Source organism: Sus scrofa, chromosome 17 (genome assembly GCF_054392235.1).
Source record: "Sus scrofa isolate SSC_HxYL_T2T_F1_AM1 chromosome 17, Sscrofa_HxYL_maternal_Yorkshire_Landrace_v2.0, whole genome shotgun sequence".
Taxonomy (NCBI): domain Eukaryota; kingdom Metazoa; phylum Chordata; class Mammalia; order Artiodactyla; family Suidae; genus Sus; species Sus scrofa.
Genome location: NC_139399.1, coordinates 47186536 through 47210568, shown reverse-complemented (window position 1 = coordinate 47210568; position 24033 = coordinate 47186536). Strand labels below are relative to the sequence as shown.

The 24033-nt window shown below is 47.5% G+C and overlaps 2 protein-coding genes across 17 annotated transcripts in view; both read right to left on the bottom strand.

Moving 5' to 3' along the window:
- The window catches only part of DLGAP4 (DLG associated protein 4), a 251556-nt gene extending 241986 nt beyond the window's left edge, over positions 1 to 9570 (bottom strand). Inside the window, exon 1 of the mRNA XM_085003824.1 lies at positions 9485 to 9570. The gene's annotated coding sequence lies outside the window, so the exon portion shown is untranslated. The remainder of the gene's footprint in view (positions 1 to 9484) is intronic.
- AAR2 (AAR2 splicing factor) overlaps positions 1 to 24033 on the bottom strand; it is a 70489-nt gene that overhangs the window by 34797 nt on the left and 11659 nt on the right. For 4 of the 16 annotated variants that reach the window (XM_005672909.4, XM_001926938.8, XM_005672908.4 and 1 more), the window contains exon 4: positions 13226 to 14544. In XM_005672909.4, the coding sequence (XP_005672966.1) occupies positions 14377 to 14544 (168 nt within the window). In that variant the 3' untranslated portion in view covers positions 13226 to 14376. Of the gene's footprint in view, positions 1 to 6358; positions 6498 to 9451; positions 9571 to 12820; positions 12955 to 13225; positions 19833 to 20582; positions 22257 to 24033 lie in introns of those variants that run through there. The other 12 variants (XM_085003856.1, XM_013985343.3, XM_085003853.1 and 9 more) reach the window with 7 other exon arrangements.

Here is a 24033-nt window from a genome sequence, read left to right as displayed (position 1 = left end):
ATACCAAAATCTTACAAAACAGCATGTACAGTGGAATTGCATTATTTGTAGATGTGTATCACCCGCCCACACACACGCACAGATGCATGTACATGAAAAAGACTAGTGTTTTACAGCAAAATTCTTAACCACAGTTTGGTGGTAAGAACCAGGGGAAGTTAAAGAGTTTTTTCTTTAGCTGTATTTTCTAAGTTTTCTTTATTATATGTTCATTGTAGAAAAAGAGAATAGAGTTATAAGTTTGCATTTATCTTTTTAAAAAAGGGTAACCCTTTGACCAGTCATTCCAGGTCCAGAAAGTTGTCCTCAGGAAATAATTAGGATAACCAAAGATGTAACTACAGGAATGAATGATTTGTTGCTTCTCATGGGGAAAAAACAGACATAAGCTAAAATTTTCAGCAGTAGGGACTGGCTGAGTAAAGAGTGGTGTAATCATATGCAGGGTGCCATGCAGCCACTAAAATTCACGTTGCAGAAGTGCAGCTGTTGACTAGGACAGATGTTTATGAATATATGACTGGGAAAAAAAACAGGTTTTAGAACATTATGTACTGAATCAGCCCTTCTCTCTAAAAGATGTGCTCCATCCACAGTCTGGAAGGATATATGTTTAGATGTTGATGGTTGTTTCATTTAGCACAGTTTGATTACAGGTGATCTAATTAATTTAGTTCTTCACACTTTTCTGATTATTTTATGATAAATATGCAATATTTCAGGTTTATTATTACATATGTATTATTAAATACCTAGTTTTAAAAAATAAATTTTTAAGAAGGAAAAATAGCCTATTCTGAGCAGCCAGGCAGTAGTGGTGGGAGCTGGACCCCATCCATACTCCCCTCCAGGGTGGGCAGAGGCTAAAGCTTCTGGAGAGAGGGCTGGGATTGGGGGCAGCCAGCTCTGAGCCTGCGCTAGCTAAGGAAGCGCCCCCCAGCCCCCCAGGCCTGCTCTCTGCCATTCACCCTCTGGAATTAGCTTGCAGAGACTGTTTTAGGAAGCCCGTGGGCGGCTGGAAGCAGCTTGTGAGCAGAGCTGGGGGCCGGCTGAGAGCGGCAGAGAATGAGTGCCCAGAGGAAGACAAGGCAGAAAATAAAGGGAAGCCAGCACCCTTTCCCATTTTTCTTTTTGGTTTGATTTTTCAAAAACAATCTCTGGAAAATCCTTGCTTCGGTCCAAATGTTTCCTCCTCCGCCTTCCCCATCTCCTCCAGGCCTCCATAAATGGGCCAAGTCTAAGCCTGTGAAGCCAGGACCAGGGTTCTGGTCTCAATGCTTCCTCTTAACTTGCTGTACAACCTTGCTCCAGGTGCTCACCTTCTCCGAGCCTCAGTTTATGATTCTACCAAACTGGACTAGAATGGGCTCGACGTTCTCATCTCACTCTTGAGGCTCCATGTTTCTGGGATTCTATCTCAGGAGCGAGGCAACTGGACCACATATTTCCAAGGCCTCTTTACAGCTCTAAGATTCTGAGATTTGTGCTTTGAGATCCTTGAGAGTCTCAAATATGCTGGCAAAGCCTCTGGATTTTGCAGTCTATGGTTCCAGAAAGGTATTAAAGGTATTAAATTGCTAAGATTCTAGTTCAGATTCTAGCTGAGGGGCTGCTCGCTGTTCAATATCAAAGACTATTTCTGGGAACATCCCACCCCGGCCATGGAAATGTGAGCTCATGTCAGGAGTAAGTGGCCAACTGGTAGCTGAAACTCTGCCTTGAGCTGCCAGTAATATCTCCGTTTATTCCACACCCACTATGTGCCAGGCCTGTGGGCTACAGGGATTAGTAGATCTAAGAGGTATTATGTTTATGCCCACTTTCCAGATGAGGAAGCTGAGGCTCAGAGCAGTCCTATGACTTGCCAAAGTCACAGAGCTAGACGGTGGTAGAGCTAACACCTGAACCCAGATTAGCTGACTTGAGAGCCTGCTGAATTGCTCCACCACCTCCCTGCAGGCCCCAGCTCTGCTGGCCCCGGATGGGCAGTTGGTCGTGGGGAAAGGCAGGAAATGGCTTCCAGACAATCAGACTTGCAGGTCATGGAGCCAGTGCACACCCCTGCCCTGCCTACCTCCCCCAGCCAGCTGTTGAGCAGGGGCTTCCTAGAGGGTGGGGCCTGCATGCTTGGAGGTGTGGCTCCAGGAAGGTGTGTCTCTGTGTCTCCGTGTGGGTGTTCCTGGGCATGGTGTGTGTGTGTGTGAGAGAGAAAGAGAGAGAGAGAGAGAGATGTGAGTGGTTTGGATGTGGGTGCTGCTGTGTCTGTCCCGGAGCAGAGCATGTGAGAGAGACAGAGGTGGGTGAGCTCTGTAGAACTCGCAAGAGGGAGAGTTTCGGGGTACGCTCCCCCCCTCCTCCTCATAGGGTTGGGCATACAGGCCTTCAGAGGTCCATGGCCTTGGGCCCCTAAAAAGCTACCTGTCCCCCATGTATCCCCTCATTTTGCCAATTTGAACCCAAAGCCCCCAGTCCCCACACCTATTGCTTTCCTGGGCTCTCATCCATCTGGTAGCTGGATCCACCATGATCCAGCACCATGACAGGAACCTCTTGGGCCAGATTAGGGTCTCGAGTTAGCCTTGGCTTTGATTCAGGGAGGACCAGTGAAGACCCTGCAAAAAAGGCTGGGTTCCAGGATCCCTGGTCCTGAGCCTAGCTGTGTGTTCACAAACAACTCACCTTCAGCCTCTGGACTCCCCCTTCCTCTGCCCTGAATTGGATCTGCTATTGCTTGTGTCTGTCTTAGGGACCGGTCTGAGGAGAAAGTCCTAGAAAAAAGATCTGTGATCTAAGACCTGGAAGGGAACTTCACAACTACCTACTGAAGCTGCTCTCCTGGTGGATGTCTCTGTTAGCCCCATTAAGCTGCCTAGGTTTTATTTGCCTACCTCTAGGAATGGAGAACACGCTACTTCCAAAGAGCTCACTCCGTTCTGGGCAGCTTTAACTGTAAGTTCTACTTCATACTGAGGTTTAGATGTGCCTTCATCCCACTGGCCTCAGTCCTGCTCAACACTGATCATTTCCTTTTCTTTCTTTCTTTTTTTTTCTTTTTTTTTTTTTTTTTCTTTTTGCCATTTCTTGGGCCGCTCCTGCGGCATATGGAGGTTCCCAGGCTAGGGGTTGAATCGGAGCTGTAGCCACCAGCCTACGCCAGAGCCACAGCAACGCGGGATCCGAGCCGCATCTGCAACCTACACCACAGCTCACAGCAACGCCAGATCGTTAACCCACTGAGCAAGGGCAGGGACCCAACCCGCAACCTCATGGTTCCTAGTCGGATTCGTTAACCACTGCGCCACAACGGGAACTCCAACACTGATCATTTCTGCTGAGGTGGGGGGAAGTCAGTATAAAGCCTTGTGGAGAACCTCGAGACAAGAGGCCGTTTCTGGCACCAGGAAAAGGGTTGAGAACCTCACAGACATGCCAGGCTGAGCAGGCACAGGGGGGCCAAGGTCTGATCATTCTTCTGGGGGCTGATCTCACAGCTGGGGAGATGAGAGTCCCAGGCCTGCCAGACCAAGGATGCAGGGTGAGGCCGCTAATGCCTATGAGAAGCCAGTGGTGGCTGTGGGCTCTGGAGAGCTCTGGGAACGACGGCTGGGAGAGAGGGGTGTGTTCACATAGTGAACAGATGACGGGGAGGGGTGTGGCTCCCCCTCTAGCACAAGGCGGCCGCCAGGATGAGTGATGACATGTGCTGGGAGCTGGGCACACGGAAGGGGCTGGATGAGCACGGCTGTTAGGATCGTATTCATCCATCCACCCATTCATTTACTCGCTCTCCTCCTCTGTGCCAGGCCCCAGGACAGAGGGATGGTGACCTGGAGATGTAGCAGGCACAGCCCCACTTCTGCCCCCGAGGACTGGGCAGGAGGGGACAGACTCTGCTCTGGCATGTGATCATGCACCAGTGCATGCTCAGCACGCAGGCCCTGGCTCCAGACACAGCACCCAGAGGGGGCTGTGAGCATCCTTGGCTCAGTGCCCTGCTAGGGGAGGTGGGGAGCATACAGCCCCCTATCCTTTAGGGACTGGGTGCTGGGGTTTCACAGGAGTCTGGGGCAGAACCAACACCCCATGTAGGAGGAAAACAGCCCCAGAGGAGCTTAAGGACTTGTCTGAGGGTTACATCAGGGTCAAGACTCCTGACATGCTTGCAGAACTGCAGTTTCCTGATGGGGAACACAAGTGAGAACACAGCTCTTGAACTTGGGGCAGGTGGATAAGACCATGGGAACCTGTCCCTACGGAGCAGCCCCAGCCCCATGCAGCCCAGGCTCCAGGCTGCACATGGAACAACTGGGATGCCACTCTGACATGAACATGCCAGGTGACCTTGAACAGAGCCTCTGTCCTCTGTGGGCCTGTCTCCCCTGCTCTAAGACCAGGGCACTTCAACTGGACCAGGAAAGACAAGCAGCTTTCCCTCACGTGCCAACTTCCTGCACTGGCTGAGGCTGCCTGGGGCATCACATTGAGAAGGAAAGGGCATCAGGACCAATTCGTCACGTCTCACCAGGGAGAGGGCGTGGAGTGGCAGTGTGTGTGCCAGAGCACCCCCTGGGTCAGAGAAGCACTGGGACCCCCACCTCCAGCTGGCAGCAGTGTCCTATGAGTCTGCGGGCCTGAAGCCTCCTCAAATGCCCCCTGGGGACGCCCCCTTGCCCCACAGGAGGGGGGAAACACATTGAGCCTCTTTCTGAGGAGTACCCAGGGCCTCGGGTGCTGTGGCCCAGCCCTGCCTCCAGAGGCCACTGAGCCCAGCTCTCCACAGTGACACAGCCCTGCTACCAGGCCAGCTCCCCATCGCCTTCCCCTCTAATCGATTCTGACAGATGACCAAGCCTGTCTGCATTCAGTGTGGACCAAATAAGAGCGAAGGGTCTGAGTGAAGGCAGGAAGGACGGCACTGAGAGGAAAGGGCATGAGCGAGGCCCTTCCTCCTGCCTTCCTGGTGCCTGGCTGTGTCCTGGACACTTGGGGAAGAAAAAGACTTACTTCCACATTCACTATTCATTTGCTCTTCACTCTTATCCTGAGAGGTGGTTACCACCCCCATTTTACAGATGAGGAAATCGAGTCCCTGAAAACTTCAGTAACTGCCCAGTATTATCATTTTGAGCAAGGCTGGGATTCATTCATTTCCAGAATCCAGGTGTTTCTTCTTTCTAGCCTAATGGGCAGTCAGCTGGTAATGCTGTGGTTATGAGAGCACCACACCTGTGCCTCAGAAGGACCTGAGTCTGGCCCAGCAGCTCTTTCACGAGGTGGGTGGGTTACTGACCATTTACATTGCCTCACTTGGTCCTCTGTCCTCACCTGTAAAACTGAAGAATAAGTCTCTGTCTGCTCTCTCAGCTTCCACACGCCCCCACCTTGTCCCTACTTCTGGTGCTTCGCTGCAGAGGCACATTCAGAATGAGTGAGTGTGGGCCCGGGCAGGACTGGGGTATAACGACATCAGTTCTCCCACCAGAGGATGGGCAGAGACCCCGTGGGTTAGAACGTCATCCTCTGGCCACACAAAAGTAGAGTAGAGCAGAAAAGTTGCAAGTTGGGCTTGCAAATGTGTTTTTGGTTGGCGTGCACAGTGTTTTTTTTAAACCTGAATTTGCTGCCAACATTTTAAGACAGAGAAGTTTCATATAAAAACCCATATTCCTGACTTCTCTTGAAAAACTGGAAGCTCTGACAAGCCTGCCTTGAATTGGCCACCCTTGGATGGAGCTGGGAGCAGAGCATGCTCCCCGTCCACTCAGCTACGGGCCTGCCTGTCCCCTGTCAGCTTGAGTCCTCCTCTCCTGATGCAAAGGGTAAGACCTTAGGCTCTGCAGTCAGGCTAGCCTGGGTTAGTCTAAGCGCAGAGCTCAATTGCAGTGGGACTCTCAGAAAGTTCCCTAACTTCTCTAGGCCTGTTTTCCTCACAGGTGAAATGGGGATTCCCATAATACTTCCTTCACGAGGACGCCGCCAGGCTTCCACATGAAGGTGAGTGTATGTAGAGCTATTGCTATGGTTTAAGATGCTGCCTGGCACACAGTGAGCACGCAGTAAATGGCAATCTTGGTCTTCACCACCACCACCCTCTCTCGACAGGGGCCACCAAGTCAGGGGCAGCAGAAATAGCGGCACTCAACATCCTCCCCAGCCTGGCTCCGGCCCATCCTGGAGCTCTCCCTTGGCTGAGCACATGCTTGTGGGGTGGCGGCAATGCTGTCTGGGTGAGGCGTCCAAAAACAACAGATCAACAACCACTCAGAACTCCAATGCCATGGCTGAGGCCCACGACATAGTCCAGGCTGCTGGCCAGTGAACTCAAGCTCTTTTTCCTTTTGGGAAGGAAACAACTCACCATGTGACCTTGGATGAGTTCTTTTTTCCTCCTGGGATCTTGATTTCACCAACTGCAGGATCAGCCTGTGGTCTCTGTGCTCCTTTGAGCTCTGCCATCTTGGGAGTTTTGTAGATGGGAAGGCAATGAAGGCTAAAGCCTCACAAATGTAAGAATGAATTAGGATTCGCTTGACTGCAAGGGCAGGAAACTGTCACAAACAGCTTTAAAGAAAAAACGTATTTGTTGTTTTGGTGACTGACTTATTTCACTCGATATAATATCCTCGAGTTTCATGCAGGTTGTCACATATTATAGAATTCCCTTCTTTTTAAGGCTGTATAATATTCCACCACATGTGAATTCTACATTTTCATTATCAAATCACCTTTTGATGGACATTTAGGTTTTTTCCACATCATTGCTGTGGATAGTATGAAGTAACAAAATAGTCAAATTCACAGAATCAAAGACTAGAATGGTGTTGCCAGGAGTTGGTAGAGGGGGAATGAGGAGTTACAAGTCAATGGACATAAAGTTCCTAATAAGCAAGATGAATAAGTTCCAGAGATCTGCTGTATAACTTTGTACCTATAATCAATAACACTGTACTGTACACTTAAAAATTTAAGGTAGATCACATGTTAAATGTTCTTACCACAATAAAATAAAATTGAAAAAAGAAATTTAAAAAAAAACTATTGTATTGGCTCATTTAGAGGAATCCTAGGAATTATGGGCTGCAGGTGGGGCTGGATCCAGGTGTTCTAGTGATGATGTTGACTCTTATCTCAAGGCTCAGCTTCCTTCTGTGTTGTTCTTATCCTCATTTCTGGTGCAAGGGCTTTTTTAAAATGGGTATGACGAACCCTAATAGGTCCAACTCAGAGTCCCTCTACCACCATAACACCAAAAGCATGCAGTATCTTTCTGCACCTTCTAGAAGAAGCATCCCAGGGAAGACGCCAAGTGGCTTAGCTGAAGTTGTGTGTCTATCTCTGTGGGCAGAAGGATGGAATGAGTTACTGTGATTGGCACTCCATAGTGACATGTCATACCAAAGATGACATGGAGTAGAAAAAGGCTTCCTGATAGCAAAGGAGGCTTGATATCAAAAGGAAGGTGAAGAGAAATGGGTTGTTTCATCTACAAGATAACAACTGCTGGCCATTCTAGGCCCTTTAATGCAGGGACAGAGCCTTCTCAAAAGGGGGAGGTAATCTCCAAGTCAATAAAGAATTTATGCAGTTAGCCTCATGCTTGGAGCAAGAAAGTACAGAATTGTGAACACATGATTCTAGCCTTGAGAAGCAACAAGAAAAGCACTCCACATCACCAGACTGTAATACCAAGGGCCAGATATGGGTGTAGTTCTGGCTGTAAATGCCTTGAGGGGATCAAAAAGGTTTATGAGAATCCCTTGATGGCTGAGGAAAGGACACGGATTGAGGTGTGAGGTGGTTTTTAGGACTTAAAATATGGAGAGGAAAAAATCAAGAACAGATGTGAGGTATGAAAGGTAGGGGTGGGGACGGATTAAGTGGGGCTGAGGAAACATGGTTTTGACTGTGGCAAAATACAAAACAAAAAACCATAACACTGAGAAACATTTGAACAAAATATGGGTTAATGGGTATTCCATCTTGATTCAGGAATGGACTTTTAAGTATTAAAGCAGTAGGAAAAATCAAAAAGAACAAGCTTGGCATATTTGACATAAAAAAGTAAATATACACTTCAAAACATCATAAAGTTAAAAGGCAAATTGGGGGAAATATTTCTAATATTAAGATATGTTATGATAAGATAAACACATACTTTTTTTTAATAAAAGAAGATTCAATAGAAGAATGAGCAGAGGACATAAGCAGACAATTTCCAAAAGGGAAATGAACAACGGTGGAGCCTTCTTCACTCAAAATGTATCAAGGAGACACCGGCTCAACCCCGATATTCTGTTCTCTACCTTTGGGCTGCTAGGCTTGCAATAAAACAGTTTATTGAACCACAGACGATGTTCAGGCATTCAATCAGCCCCTCAGAGGCCTTACATCTGGCAGCATCTTTCTCTAAAGCAAATAAATACCTTCTGCCTCCACTCAGGTGTACCCTAGCCTGAGCAGCCCCTCGGTAGCCCCGGGGGTCCAAAAAGAGGCTAGAAGCAGCCTCCTTCAGGACCAAATGCTGCTCCCCTTCCTCCAGGTGCCACCCCACCAGAGCCAGGCCAGCCCATTGTGCCCAAGGCTAGATACAGACACTAAGAGTCTGAGCAAGCTGTCATGAACCAAGAGGCCATCGGGGCCTGCCCACCACCCTTGTAAGTGGCGGACACTGCCAGTTATCAGGCTGGCAGCCTTGGATCCACTGGTAATTATCACAGATTACGTAACCATTCTTATTAAGGAGTGCTGCGCGGTGGCAGGGCCGTGCTGAACTCAGGCTGGGATTCTGACTCTGAGACTTGCTGGCCCGTGCCTCACCTCTCGGAGCCTTGTTTCGTCATCTGCTTCCTTAAAGACTTGGGGCCCCATGTGAAGAAGGTGAGTGAAGGACCCAGCACATACCCAGCAGCGAGGAGGGAGGCCCCCACTCCACGCCGGCTCATGTTAGTCACCTCCAAGTCCATAGACATTCCCTGGTGGAAGTAGGTGCACGAATCATCCTTGACCAGGACAAATTACTACCAAGAGCCTTCAACTCTCATTAGTTACCAGAGCCCCCAAATAGCAAGGGTGACCCTCCTTATTGCCCAGGGGCTGCAGGAACAGCCCCGCCGGGTGCTGGCGGTGACCACAGCCCATCTCGGCCCTGGCTCACTTCCTGCTTCTTAACAGAGCCATTGAATCTCCTGCCTCCACCCCACCACCCAGAACTCCTCTGACAGCCCTGCCCAGTCCGTCGTCATTGCCCTGCCTACCCGAATGTACCATGGGCATCTGGGAACAGGCAGGGCTGGCAGATCCCTGATGGGACAGTAGTAGGGGACCCATGGGGTGGGGGTGAGGGGACCCAACAAGTCAGTATTCTGCTCAGAAAGCTGAGACTTCAGAATGAAGGGTTATCAGGCTAGAAGGGCACTGAGTCATGAAGGCAGCCCCCGCGTGCACACCTGGTACCACTCTGATCCGAATCAGCGCCATCTCTCACCTGGATTATTGCTTTAACCTCCTTACTGGTCTCCCTGTTTCCACCCATCCCTCTGCAGTCTATGTCCAACACAGCAGCTTGTGATCCTGTTAAAACAAAAGTCAGACCAATCACTCTCCAGCTTAAAACCCTCTAATGGGTCCCCATTTCACTGAGTAAAACGAAACCTCTTACCACAGCCCCTAAGTCCTGGACAACCCGACCCCTCTGTAACCTGGATGTTTTCTCCTTCCATTCTCTCCTTTGATGCTCCACTCACGCCATGCTGACACCCTGGTGTTCCTCTAAAACACCCGACATGCTCTTGCCCCAGGGCCTTTGCACTTACTGCTCATTCTGCCTAGAACACTCTTCTGCCAGATACACACATGGTTCACTTGCTCTCAGCCTTCAAATCTTTGCTCAAATGTCCCCCATGTAAACTACAATGTGCCCCCTTACCCTGCCAGAACTCTCACTTTTCCTTATCCTGATCTACTTTTTTTCCAGAGCATTTCTCACAACTAACACACTCTAAAATCTACTTCTTCAAATAGATAAATAAGGAGCGCCTGTCGTGGCTCAGCTGTTAGCGAACCTGACTAGCATCCATGAGGAAGTAGGTTCCATACCTGGCCTCACTCAGTGGATTAAGGATCCAGTGTTGCTGTGAGCTGTGGTGTAGGTCACAGATGAGACTCAGATCCCGAGCTGCTGTGGCTCTGGTGTAGGCCGGCGGCTGCAGTTCCAATTGGACCCCTAATCTGGGAACCTCCATATGCCGTGGGTGCCGTCCTAAAAGACAAAAATAAATAAAATCTACTTTTTATGCTTATTGCCTGCCCCCTCACACACCCCTCCCCCCAACCAGAATGTAAGCTCACAGGGCAGGTGCTCAGAAAGTATTAGCTGGGTGAAGAAGGAAGAAAGCCAAGCTCCGCCCAGTGCAGTTTCTTCTATGGGCCCCAGCTCTGCATTCTGGATGCAGATGCCTCCTCCTTTGCGACAGCTCTCCCAGCCTCTCTGCCCTGGTGCAGGCCCCACATTTGTTTCCAACTGCATCTCATGCGACAGTTCCCTCTTCTCACCGTGTAACTCCAACTGCTGGCATCCCCTTAGACATGGAGAGTCCAGACTCAAGCCAGGTTTAAAAAAAAAAAAAAACCCCTCTGGAGATGGACAGAGAAAATGGCGAAATCTGGGGAGGGAAGAAGCAGGACAGAGATCCAAGGAAGAGACACCTGTGGAATTTCTTTCAAATAGGCCATCTGACATTGAACTGAGAAGCCCTCTACTTCTCCTAACTTCCTCCCACCATGCATTTTTAATAGACAGCCTGAGAACCCTGAAGATCCATTTTCCAGAGAAATCTACCAAGTCCATGCAGGTGAGCACCAGATTGAGCCCAAAGGACAGAAGACCTAGCTGTTGGCGGGGGGTGGGGGGGGGAACAGGCCTCCCTGCCCCCCAGCAGGGAGCAGCTGACATGAGGTTTGGCTCTCACCCCCCATCTCAGCAGGGGGGCCAGTCCACAGCAGGTGCCCAGGGTTTGGGGGGAGAATAAGCAGCCCCCACGCTGCTGAGATAGAAAGGTCTGGAGGGGCCTACGGAAAACAAAGCCTGCCTGGGCCAGATGTGGTCTGTGCCAAGGTGAGGAAGTGCCACTCCCAGTATCAGCAGGTGGCTCAGGTGAACCTCCCAACTCCATCCTGCTTTAAATCTGGCGGACGTGACTCAGAGGTGGCTTGGCCATGGCATTCTCTCTGTATCTCCAGCCCCCATCAGCAGGGGATGGCATCTCGGTCAAGCCAAAGTCTGATTAGTTGGAGAAACCAACATGTCACAGCACCCTGAGAATATTAAATAATATTTACAAGGGGATGACGTTGGAAAAATAATTACCGACGGTAAGAGGCAATCAGTGGCAGGGAACTCCTCCACTGCTCAAGTGGTGAGAAATTAGGCAGATCAGGGCTCAGAGCAATGAGAGCTTGTCACAGGGACAGTGGAAGGGGTTGGAAAGTCGATACCTCTGCTGATTCTGTTAATAGGATAAAGCAGCCTTGCAAATAAGAACCAGACCCCAGGAGGCCTGCATTTGAGGGGATTTTAAAATCAGGCCAGGCCCTGCCAATAGCTTCACTTTCGGATGCGTTAAAAGTGGAAAGGAGCTTAGAGATCAGCAATGCCACTGGTTCTGTGTGGAAGGTTTCTGCCTTCCAAAAATACTGCAAGTATTAAGTAATTATTAATTTGTTTTCACATTTTTTATTCATCAAAGACACAGAGAGGACTGCCATCTGGGACAAGCAGGAGAAGACAGAGAGTCGGTGTCACTCCAGCCCCAAACAAGAGAACTATTGTTTTTTTTTTTTTTTTTTTTTTTTGTCAATCCAGCCATATTATCTTGTGTAAATGGAGTCTCCCTTTAGAAAACAGTTAAAATAACACAAGGGTCCATTTTTAAGTGGAGGGAGCCTGAGGGAGCCTGGAGTATCTCTACCAGAATCTCCCAATCGAAGCAAACGCTCTTATTTTATATGTAAGTACACTGAGGCCCAGAGAATGTTCATGGCTTGTCCAAGGTCACACAGCTGGCTGTCAATAGGGCCAAGGCTAGATCTGGGGACGTGGAAAGAGGGGAAGACTGTCTTGGACATGCAAGGGCAGGAAAGGAGTAAATCATAGCAATGAGTGCAGCACTGGGCTCAGCTACAGACACCAACAGGCTTGGCTTGACTCTCGTCCTCAATCCTTACTAGGTATGGGAAACTGGCAAAATGATTGAAGCTCTCTGAGCCCGTTTTTCCTATCAGTAAAGTGTGGACAATAACAGCACTTACCACATATTGTTGTGAAGATTAAGTGAAGTAACAGAACACATCATTTATAAATTGTAGCTACTTTTCCTTCACCCACTTGTGTGCGTAGGTGGAGGGGGGAGTGTCTGTCTAGACCTAAGACCAACAAGCTCAGAGAAGGGCACATGATCCAACTCCCAGGTGCTGTCCTGACAATGCCAGTGGGAGACAAATTCTGTCCGAGTGGCGCTCTAGGCACCAAGTTGTATTGCTGTTACTCCAGGTAGTAACTCTAAGCTTGCCTCAGAATGCAGGCCACATCCAGATTCACTGCCTCTGCACCATCTTAAAGTGTACACTTTCAGTAGTTTTTACTATATTCATACGGTTGGGCAACCATCACCACTACCTCCAGAGCCTTCAGCACCCCAAAAAGGAAGCTGGTACCCATTAGCAGTCAATCCCCATTCTGCACTCTCCCATGCCCTGGGAACCACAATCCTTCCACCTCTAAGGATTTGCCAACTCTGGACTATTCATATGAATGGAATCATACACGTGGTCTGTGTCTGGCTTCTTTCACTCAGCACAGTGTTTTCAGGGTTCGTCTCTGCTGATGCATGGATCAGGGCTTCACTCCTTTGGAATGTGCACTTTTAACAAGCTCCCCAGGTAGTTCTGATGAGTGGGCTTTTGGGAGAAAAAAGAACAGCAAATTCACACAAGGTGAAATTTCTGGTTACTATATAGATACAGCGCCTGGATCCTTCCTTCAGATGTGTCCATCTTGGAAGCCCCACCAGCAACTGCTGCACGTCGCTGGCTGCCTGTCTCCTCCAGGGCCTGCAGAGATTGGGCAGGGTCTCCTGGGGCTCAGGAGGAAGGACAGGTGCACCTAGGGACATTGCCTGGCTGTGCTGGGAATCGGGCAGATTAACTATAAGAGACTCACGCAAGGGGATTTAGACTCAACTCAAAGACTTTAATGTACGTTATGCTCCTGGAAAAACAACTCCAAGGAAACAAGTGGAACCAAAAGTCTTAACCAGCAGGGACTCTCATTCAGAAACCTGGTGTGAGCTGCAGCCTTGGGAGAGCAGCTCAGGGACGCTGGTCACAGCACAACAGTGTGAGGTCAGGTCATGCAGGGCCTGTGTGCCTGATGGGTGTGCCCTCAGGACTCCCAGACACCGGAGCATCCCCACTCCTGTGGCTGATGGCACTACAGCAGGACTGGGAAGATCTAGACTGACCAGGTCACTTCTGAAGCTTTGAATAAAGGTGCACAACTTCAACAGGGCCAAAGAGAAGCCAGCTTAGAGCAAGAACCTTCTCTCTGTTGTTGAATCTCCAGGTCATCAGAAACAGTCACAGTTGACTGTGGTGAGGAATGGGGCACGGGAGGGTTGCCAAGTCCCACTTCTAAGTCTGACGCCTAAGAATGGAGCAGATGGGAGGGGTAGGGCCCCGGCAAGGCCTCTGAGGTCGATCTTGAAAGACTATCCACTGGGACCCCTGGACAGGAGAAAGAGGCTTAGATGGAGAAAACAAAAGCTGACTGCTCATCAGAATCAACCCAACTGTCTTCTCCAAAACCCTTCCAAATCTGGGGCTCCAGAGGGGTCACACGCCATGTTTTCTGTAATATGTATTCCCATTTAACAAAGACAGGCAGAAATTCTGGCTCATCTCTCTGTTACCCTCCGCTGACCTTTTAAAAAGTCATCAACTGACATCTCAGACTCCCGGGCAGTCCAGGGTTTCCTGTTTTCTAATGCTTCTATGGAATAAACAATCAGTTCTCTTGGGCTCTGGCTCAATTTCTTCTCTTTTGGAAGGAAGCAGGCTGCTGCCAAGGCAGGTCTTTTGGAATTCAGTTAGGTCAGCACCAAGACCGGGCTGACAGGGAATCACAAATATGCCTTTACGACAGGATATAGCCCCTCTGGCACTGAAGGAACTTATTTATTGGTGAAAGAGGGAATTCTGGCTCCATTTCTGCAGAACTTGGTGGGGCTAGTGCCCCAACAGGTTCCAGTAGGAAGGAGGAACGGAGAAGCCAGGACTGCAGCCATGAGGGAAGGGGCCTCCCCGGGGCGAGAGCATTCCTGGTTAGCCGGTCCCCACACCCTCCGGGAGCTCCACCACCACCGGGGCGCAGTCCTCAGGCTCTGCTGCAAAGTCCCATCGAAACTTCTTGGTCAGGTGAGCTTGGAACTTTTCAGCTTTCTGCCTCAGGGTGGCATCCACAGCCACACTGCAGGCGGAGGAAAAGAAAACCTATGGAGAACAGAGGATAAGTCACTCTTGAGAACACAGAGGGGCTGAAGAGAGCTGTGGAAATTTCCTCAGGGTGTTCAGCTCTCTGGGGCGTGTGGATCAGCTGCTGCTGGCAAAGGCCCAGGACACCTGCTGTGCTCCCCCCAACCAAGAAAGAAGGTCCAAGCCCAGCTGAGAAGCTGGGGCAGGACCAGAATGGAAAATTACTATCTTGAGCAGAGATGCCCCACTGACAGTAAGGCCAGTGGGGCCATCACCCTGGGCCTACCCTCTGGGGAGATCTACTGGGCACCTGGGCAATAACTCAAAGTGAGAGGTAGTTAGCTATACCAGTTGGGGCTAAGAAAGGCTGGGGGGCTTCTAAATCCCTGGATTCCATAAAGTCCCAGGCCCTAACCCACTGAGGGTGAACTGTTGCGCTAATCTAAATGAGCCACAGGCTGCTGATTTGAGGTTTCTATTCCCTTTAAAAGTTGTCTCTGATTTTTGTAAATTGTGGTAATATATACATAATATAATATCTACCATTTTAACCATTTAAAAGATTATCATTTAAAAACTGCACTAAAGGGAGTTCCTGTCATTGGCTCAGTGGTTAATGAATCTGACTAGGAACCACGAGGTTGCAGGTTCAATCCCTGGCCTCGCTCAGTAGGTAAGGATCTGGCATTTTGGTGAGCTGTGGTGTAAGTCGCAGACACGGCTCGAATCCTGCATTGCTGTGGTGTAGGCTGGCAGCTACAGATCCGATTAGACCCCTAGCCTGTGAACCTCCATATGCCGTGGGTGTGGTCCTAGAAAAGACAAAAAGACAAAAATAAATAAGTAAATAAATAAATAAAAACTGCACTAAATGTATATAAAATCTACCATTTTAACCACAGTAAAAGCCTGTGGCATTAAGTATATTTACATTGCTATGCAACCATCACCACCAACCACCTCTAGAACTTTTTCATCCTCCCTAACTGAAACTTTATACCCAGTAACTCCCCATTCCCGCTCCTCAGCCCCTAGTAACCACCATTCTACTTTCTGTCTCCAGGACTTTGACTACTCTAAGTACCTCCTATGAATGGAACCCTATAATACCTGCCCTTTTGTGCCTGGCTTATTTCACTTAGCATAACGTCCTCATTTCACTTATGCAGCAGGTGCCAACATTTCCTTTCCTCCGAAGACTGACAGTCCACTGTACGCATACACCGCATTCTGTTTTCCACTCTGATCTGTCAATGGCCACTTGGGTTATTCTGCCTTCTCGCTCTTATAAGTAATGCTACTACGAATGTGGGTGTAAAAATATCTCTTACAGAGAGATATTTTAGAGTCCCTGCTTTCGGTTCTTTAGGGTATATACCCAGAAGCAGAGTTTTGGGATGATAAGCTAATTCTGTTTAATGTTCTGAGGAACCGCCATACTCTCTTCCCACAATGGCTGTGCCATTTTACATTCCCATCAGAATGGAACAAGGGTTCCAACTTCTCCACATTCTCTCCAACATCTGTTATTTTCTGTTTTTGTTTGTTTGTTTACAATAGCTAGCCAGATGGGTGTGAAGTGGTGTCTTACTGTGGTTTGATTTGCATTTCTCTAATGATTAGTAAGGCTGAATGTTTTTTTCACCTATTTATTGGCTGTTTGTATATCTTCCTTGGAGAAAAGTCTACTCAAGTCCTTTGCCCATTTTTGATCAGGTTGTTTTTTTTGTTGTTGAGTCATCAAAGTTCTTTACATATTCTGGATAGTAATCCCTTGCTTTGATTCTTTTAAATTCAGTTTCGTCCAATAAGAACATGGGCAGGGTGAATAGTGATTTTCTCTACATCTAAAACTCCATTCTGGATTGTCTGGGATCCCAACCCCTTCTAAGAATGACAGCAAACCCATTACTGCTTCTCACACTATTTTACTGTTTTCAAAGAAGTTTTAGAGTATCCCACTGGAGCCTCACAAGGCCCTGGGGACACACACTAGGATGCCTATTTTACAGAAATGGAGGCTGAGAGGAGTTAAATGGCAGGGTCTAAACTACCAGAAAGGAAGGAGTCATTTTTCCCACGGGCTCTCTGCATGACCACCCCAAACACAGGGGCGTGAGGGTGAAAGCAGCTCTTCAATGCGCATCACCCTCATGCCACAGCTGGCCCGCAGAGCACCACAGGAAGAATCTGGGCTCCAGGGGCCTTGACCTGACAAAGGCAACAGGTACATTCTGCAGCTGATTCCAGGGACAACCCCCTCCCCATCCACCGTTTCTCCACTGTCTTTCTGTTAGCAGGAGGAGTGAGGCTCATTGCTCAGAGCCACTTTGTTGGGGTGATAGTATGGACAGAAGTGACAGGGATGGGGTGTGGAAGGAGAAGCTGGCAGAGGGTGGGGTTTTATAGAATTTGGTTTCATTACTTGGGAATTGACTAAATATAGGAGCAGGAAGCATAGCCACGACAAAATGCCAGGTCAATAACTAATTAGAAGGGCTGTGCAAGCTTGGTGGCCAGAGGACAGTGGGGAAGCTGGTGGCATGTCCGTAGGCAGGTAATGGAGGTTGCTCTGGAGCGCAGAATGTGAAGCCAGAAGGGCCTGATCTGGGAAGCAGAAAAGCCTTGTTTCAAACAGCATTAGCTCTGGAGGCCCTGCACACCCATGGGTCTATCCCTAGAGGTCCTAGGGAGCCTGCTGGCTGAACTAGCAAAAGCTTTCTCCTGTTTCGCCTCTTTACATGGTAAACTGCACTACTCTCTATATTGCCCTCCCTCTCCAGCCACGAAGAGCAGCTGCCCAAACACGCTCTATTGGCTCTTCTATGCCTCTACGCACACATGCTTTTCCCTCTGCTTATAACAACCTTCCACCTCTGCTTTCTCCTCCTTCATCTACCAACTTTTACTAGTGACTCAGGGTCAGCTCAGATGCCACCTCCTTCGGGATGTTCTCCCAGACCAAGGATGGAACAGGTGCCCCTCTGGACTGCCCTGATGCCCTGGGTTACCTGGAACAAAGCCTCACTCTCAGTCAGTAACACTGCTTTAACTGTTAAGCTCTCCCAAGGGATAACAAGCAACCCCAAAGCAGTGACTCCTTTTCAGACCTACATCCCCTCTCCTGGCACAGTCTGATGTATAAAGAGGAACCATTAGATGTTTAATGAACAGGAGAATAAAGATAAAAGGTTCTCAGAAAATCCATTTCTGGTTCCCTTTTACACAGTGCCTGCATCAAATGATTGCTTGATAATTACGTGATTGCTAGAGAGAATAAAGGACTCATCCTGGGGAGGAGGTGGCTTATTTACCAGGCCCCTGAATGCCACTGGCTCACAAGCCATCTCCTTGTGACACGCCTCTTATAAAAACTTAAGCTGAGGAGTTCCCGTCGTGGCGCAGGGGAAACGAATCCGACCCGACTAGGAACCATGAGGTTGTGGGTTCGATCCCTGACCTCAATTATGGGTTGAGGATCCGGCATTGCTGTGAGCTGTGGTGTAGGTAGCTGACGTGGCTTGGATCTGGCGTTGCTGTGGCTGTGGTGTAGGCCGGTGGCTACAGTTCCAATTAACCCTTAGCATGGGAACCTCCATATGCCATGGGTGTGGCTCTAAAAGGACAAAAAGAAGAAGAAGAAGAAAAAAAAAAAAAAACCTCAAGCTGAAAAGAACTGCTCTAACCTCTGCTCCCCAGTACTGGCTTGAGCTTCCCTATGGCATTTCTCACATTCTGCTCACATCACAGTGATCTATGCGCCTTCAGAGTAGGGATCGCTTCCTAATTATCAATGTGACCCCCAGAGTTAGGGCCCACAGAATGCTCATTGAATAGATATGAATGAGGTGGAAGGATCATCCTGTATTTGGCAATGGCCAACAGTGACAGACTGGAACAGGCTGGGCTCGTACTCATCGTTCATCCTCCTCACCCACCTCTCCAATACTGCCTGGGGGTTACATCAACTACAGGCAGGTATAACAGGAGCCTCAGCCTGAAAAACTAGGCTTCTAACCTGAAAAAAGCTATGTCCTTTTTAAAGAACTTGTCAATCTCATATTTACCACAAACCTGGAGGTAGGAGGACAGGATATTACTATTCCCACTGTACAGATGAGGATGGTGATAAATGCTGAGCAAGTGATAAATGCCAAGCAAGCAGGGAAACAGAAATCCTGCTTCCCTACCAAGACCTTCTTTTAGTCTTGATACAGACCTAATGTATCCTTGATATTTTCAGCAATGCCCTGGGGGAAACCAAGGGGCTTGGAGACCAGATGCTTCTGGAATTGCCCCTTCTGCAGGCCTCCAGGACCCAGGGCACCACCTAGGTTAACCATTTTAAAAATCAACTTTATTGAGGATGGGATTAAGATGTCTGAATGGAAGGACTGGAGCTCAACTGCTCTCCTAAAAACAACAAAATTTACAACCAAATACTGAGCAATCTTCAACCAAATGGACCAGAAACTTTCAAAAAGATATCCTACTCCAGAAGACAAAGAGGAGGCCACATCAAGAGGAAGGAGGGGCGATTACACGACATAAGCAACCCCATACCTCCCAGGTGGGAAGCCCCACAGACTGGAAAGTAACTGGTTCACAGAGACTCACCTACAGGAGTGAGAGTTCTGAGCCCCACATCAAACTCCCACGTGTGCAGATCTGGCACTGGGAAAAAGGGCCCCCAGAGCATCTGGCATTGAAGGCCAGTGGGGCTTGTGCACAGGAGCTCCATGAGACTGGGGGAAATGGAGACCCCATTCTTAAAAGGCACACACAGACTTTCAGGTGCACTGGGTCCCAGGCAAAGCAAAGTCTCCATAGGAATCTGGGTCAGAACTGACTGCAGTTCTTGGAGGACCTCCTGGGAAAACAGGGGTGAATGTGGCTTGTTGTGGGGGAAGGACATTGGAAGCAAAGCTGTTGGGAATACTCATCAGTGTGCCTTTCTCTGGAGGTGGTCATTTTGGGAAAATCTGGCCCCACCCATCAGCACTGAGAAGCCCCAGGCCAAACAACAATCCTGGTGGGATCACAGCCCTGCCCCTCAGTAAACAGGCTGCTTAAAGACACGCCACACACACAGCCCTCTAATCTCACCCAGAGACAAAGCCCCACCCACCAGAGGGATAGGAATCAGCTCCACCTACCAGTGGGCAGGCACAAGTCCCTCCCATCAGGAAGCCTACAGGAAGGCTACAGCAAGCCCTGGTACCAACTTCAGCCACAAGGGGGGCAGACACCAGAAGTAAGAGAGGCTACAACTCTATTATCTGCAAAAAGGTCACCACACCAAAAACCTATAAAAATGAAAAGACAGAGAACTATAACTCAGATAAGGAAGAAAGAAAAAAATCCCAGAAAAACAGTTAAGTGATCAGGAGAGTCTCAGCCTCCAGGAAAAAGACTTTAGACTCTTGATGCTGAAGATGATGCAAGACATTGGAAATAAACTGGAGGCAAAGATGGATAATTTACAGGAAACACAGAGCAAAGAGATACAAGATATAAAACTTAAGCAAGAAGAGATGCAAAATAAGTGAAATAAAAAATCCATTAGAAGCAGCCAACAGCAGAACACAGGAGGCAGAAGAACGAATAAGTGAGGTGGAGGACAGATTAGTGGAAGTCACAGATACGGAACAAAAAAGAGAAAAAAGATTGAAAACAAATGAAGAGCGTCTCAGAGAACTCTGGGACAACGTTAAACGCACCAACATCTGTATTACAGGGGTGCCAGAAGAAGAAGAGAGAGAGAAAGGGACAGAAAAAATATTCGAAGAGATAATAGCCTAAAACTTCTCTAACATGGGAAAGGAACCACTTACTCAAGTCCAGGAAGCACAACGAGTACCATATAAAATAACCCAAGGAGGAATACCCTGAGACACATATTAAACTGACCAAAATTAAAGACAAAGAGAAAATCTTGAAAGCAGCTAGGGAAAAGAAATAAGTAACATACAAGGGAACCCTGACAAGGTTATCGGCAGATCTTTCAGCAGAAACTCTGCAGGCCAGAAGGGAGTGGCATGATATACTTAACGTGATGAAAGGAAAAAAATCAACTTTATTGAGGTAAAATTTGCATACAACTAAAGTCATACATTTTAAGTATTCAATTCGTTTTGATAAATGTATACATCCATTAACCACTATATGATATAATCAATAGACATGTTTATAATTTTTTCTTTTGGTATCCAATTCTATGAGCTTGAAGGCCCATATATTATCATAATCAGGATACTGAACAATTCCGTCACTCAAACAAATTCCTTTACGCTGTCCCTTAGCGAGCAAACCCCCCCCCTTGTCCCCAGCTCCTGCCAGCCACTGATTTATTTTTATCCCTTGAGTTTACAAACTTGATATTTTAAAAACTCAACAATTCAGAAGAAGGGATGTTTAGATAGTATCTCATTTTCAAACAACAATTTACTTTGATTCTCCTGTTTTTAAATTAATTTTATGGGAGTTCCCGTCGTGGCGCAGTGGTTAACGAATCCGACTAGGGACCATGAGGTTGCGGGTTCGGTCCCTGCCCTTGCTCAGTGGGTTGACGATCCAGCGTTGCCATGAGCTGTGGTGTAGGTCACAGACGTGGCTCGGATCCCTCGTTGCTGTGGGTCTGGCGTAGGCCGGTGGCTACAGCTCCGATTCGACCCCTAGCCTGGGAACCTCCATGTGCCGCGGGAGCGGCCCAAGAAATAGCAAAAAGACAAAAAAAAAAAAAAATTAATTTTATGAAAATTTAGTAATAATCTGGTTGTTTTATATACTAATGTGAAATCAAGTAAACTTAAAAATCGCTGAGAAATGAATCATCTTAATATCAGAAGATTAATCCTGGATATTTTTTAAAAACTTCTGGAATAGGATAATAACAGTTCACAAACATTTGCATTTATCCAAAACTAAAAGCACACCCATTGGGCATTCTTCTTCAAATGTTAAAAAAGGTACTGGAGTTCCCGTCGTGGTGCAGCAGTTAACGAATCCGACTAGGAACCATGAGGTTGCGGGTTTGATCCCTGGCCTTGCTCAGTGGGTTAAGGAAACGGCGTTGCCGTGAGCTGTGGTGTGGGTTGCAGACGTGGCTTGGATCCCACGTTGCTGTGGCTCTGGCGTAGGCCGGTGGCTACAGCTCCGATTAGACCCCTAGCCTGGGAATCTCCATATGCCACGGGAGCAGCTCCAGAAAAGGCAAAAAGACAAAAAAAAAAAAAAGGTATTAATACTTTCATCATTAAGATATTGTAAACTGTAAATTACTTTAGTCAGAAATATGAAAGCTTTCCTTTAAACCCAAGTTAAATCAACTGAGTTCAGTCAGGTCACCTTGAGAAATCCAAACTACCAGGTAGGTAGTTGAGTCACCGCTTATCCTATTTTTCGGCTTGATTGAAAAAATAAAATGTCCTAATTTTTTCAATTCCTAAATGATTATTCAACTTAGAATGAAACTAACCAGAGGTAGTACATTTTACTTCCACTTGCAGAAGAAAGTCTTGTTAAAAGCAGGACTATCATTTCACAATGATCACCAGGAAGGAGAAAAGCAGTAGGAGTCATGTCTTCTGAGGTCAGTTTAAAGAATTTGAAATGCTTCATGTGGGGCTCTCATCATATACTAGAGCCCACCACAGTGGGCTTTAGAATCAGAGTTCATCCACCAGCTCTGGAAATCTTGGGCAAAATCACATGACCCTCCTGTTCTTCATCTGTAAAATGGGATTACATACTTAACTCCTAGCATTGTTGTAAGGGCTAAATGAAGTAACTGCAGACTAAGTGTGCTGAAGTGATAGCTGATGGCAAGAGGTGTAGGAGTAGGTAGGTGAAATTTATCATAGCTGGTGTTACGATAAAAATCCAGGCATACGTAGTTTTATTATACCTCACAGATATTGTGTTATTTACAAATTGAAGGTCCGTGGCATCCCGGCACTGGGCAGTTCTGTTAGCGCCATTTTTCCAATAGCATTTGTTTACTTTATATCTCTGTCCCATTCTGGTAATTCTCGCAATATTTCAAACTCTCCACCACTAAAAAGATTACAACTCACTGAAGGCTCAGATGATGGTTAGCATTTTTTAGCAATAACGTATTATTTTTAGAAATAATGTTAATGCACCCTTCATAGTCTACAGTGTAACATAAACATGACTTTTACATGCACGGAGAAACCAAAAAATCTTGTGACTCACTTTTGGTGATAGTCGTTTTACGGTGGTGGTCTGAAACCAAACCTACAAGGTCTCTGAGGTCTGCCTATACTATAGACATCATTGTCAGAGCTAGTGTTTTCTCTTAAGAGTTAAAGGTGGACACTAGCATTTGGAATGCTAAATGCAAGAAACAAAGCTGGAAAGCCTATACAGCCTATTGTGACTAAAGGTATTTAAAAAAATAGGTTACATGACTATATGCCTCAATGCGATGCAATCAGCAATAAGAGTCCTTATTTTGGGAGTTCCCGTCGTGGTGGCTCAGTGGTTAACAAATCTGACTAGGAACCATGAGGTTGCAGGTTCAATCCCTGGCCTTGCTCAGTGGGTTGAGGATCTGGCATTGCCATGAGCTGTGATGCAGGTTGTAGACGCGGCTCGGATCCCACATTGCTGTGGCTCTGGTGTAGGCCAGCGGCTACAGCTCCGATTCGACCCCTAGCCTGGGAACTTCCATATGCCACAGGAGCGGCCCAAGAAATGGCAAAAAAAAAAAAAAAAAAAAAAAAAAAAGTCCTTATTTTGCACATAACTCACTTTCTAACATACTATTAAATTCAGATTATCCTTTCATTGGTTTTCAACAAACTGCGATGACTCAAATTGCTCCAAATAAGAAAAAAAAAGTGGTATCTATTTTTGTAAAACAAATAACTTTTATTCAAGCTAAATCCATGGGATTTGTAAAAACCAGTGGCATCTATTCAAAAGGCCTCTAATGGCAGAGGGCATTACGTGGCTGATTTGATACAAGCTGATTTGGCTGTCCTTAAGTGCTCACACACACAAACACCAGTCCCTCTCCATGGGAAGTAGCCATTTAAACTCCGAGGTAAGAAAGCCAGTTCCACTTACTTGACTACCTGTGGGGAGAGCAGGCGGCTGGCTGAGGAAGGCTTTTATGGGCTGATTCATTCCCTCACAAACACCCGGAGTGAGTGCCTGTGGGCAGGGGGACTGGATCTCACTGCCAAGAAGGCATCAATGTAACTCTCCATCAAAAAAGAGAAAAGTTTTTAATATCCTTTCCACATTTTGCCCATCAAAAATCTGTGTCATCCTTCAAGCTCATGGTCAAATGGCCCCCTTCACAAAAAGCCATCCCTGACCCTCTGTCTCCTCAAATCTCAACCCCAGGCCGAATGAACCAAATCCCTCTCTGGGGCTCCTAATGCCCTTTGATCAGACTTCACTATTCACTCCTATCATATTAGGGTCATCTACTTACACTGCCACAGGAATCATGCACTCTGTCCATCTAAAAACACC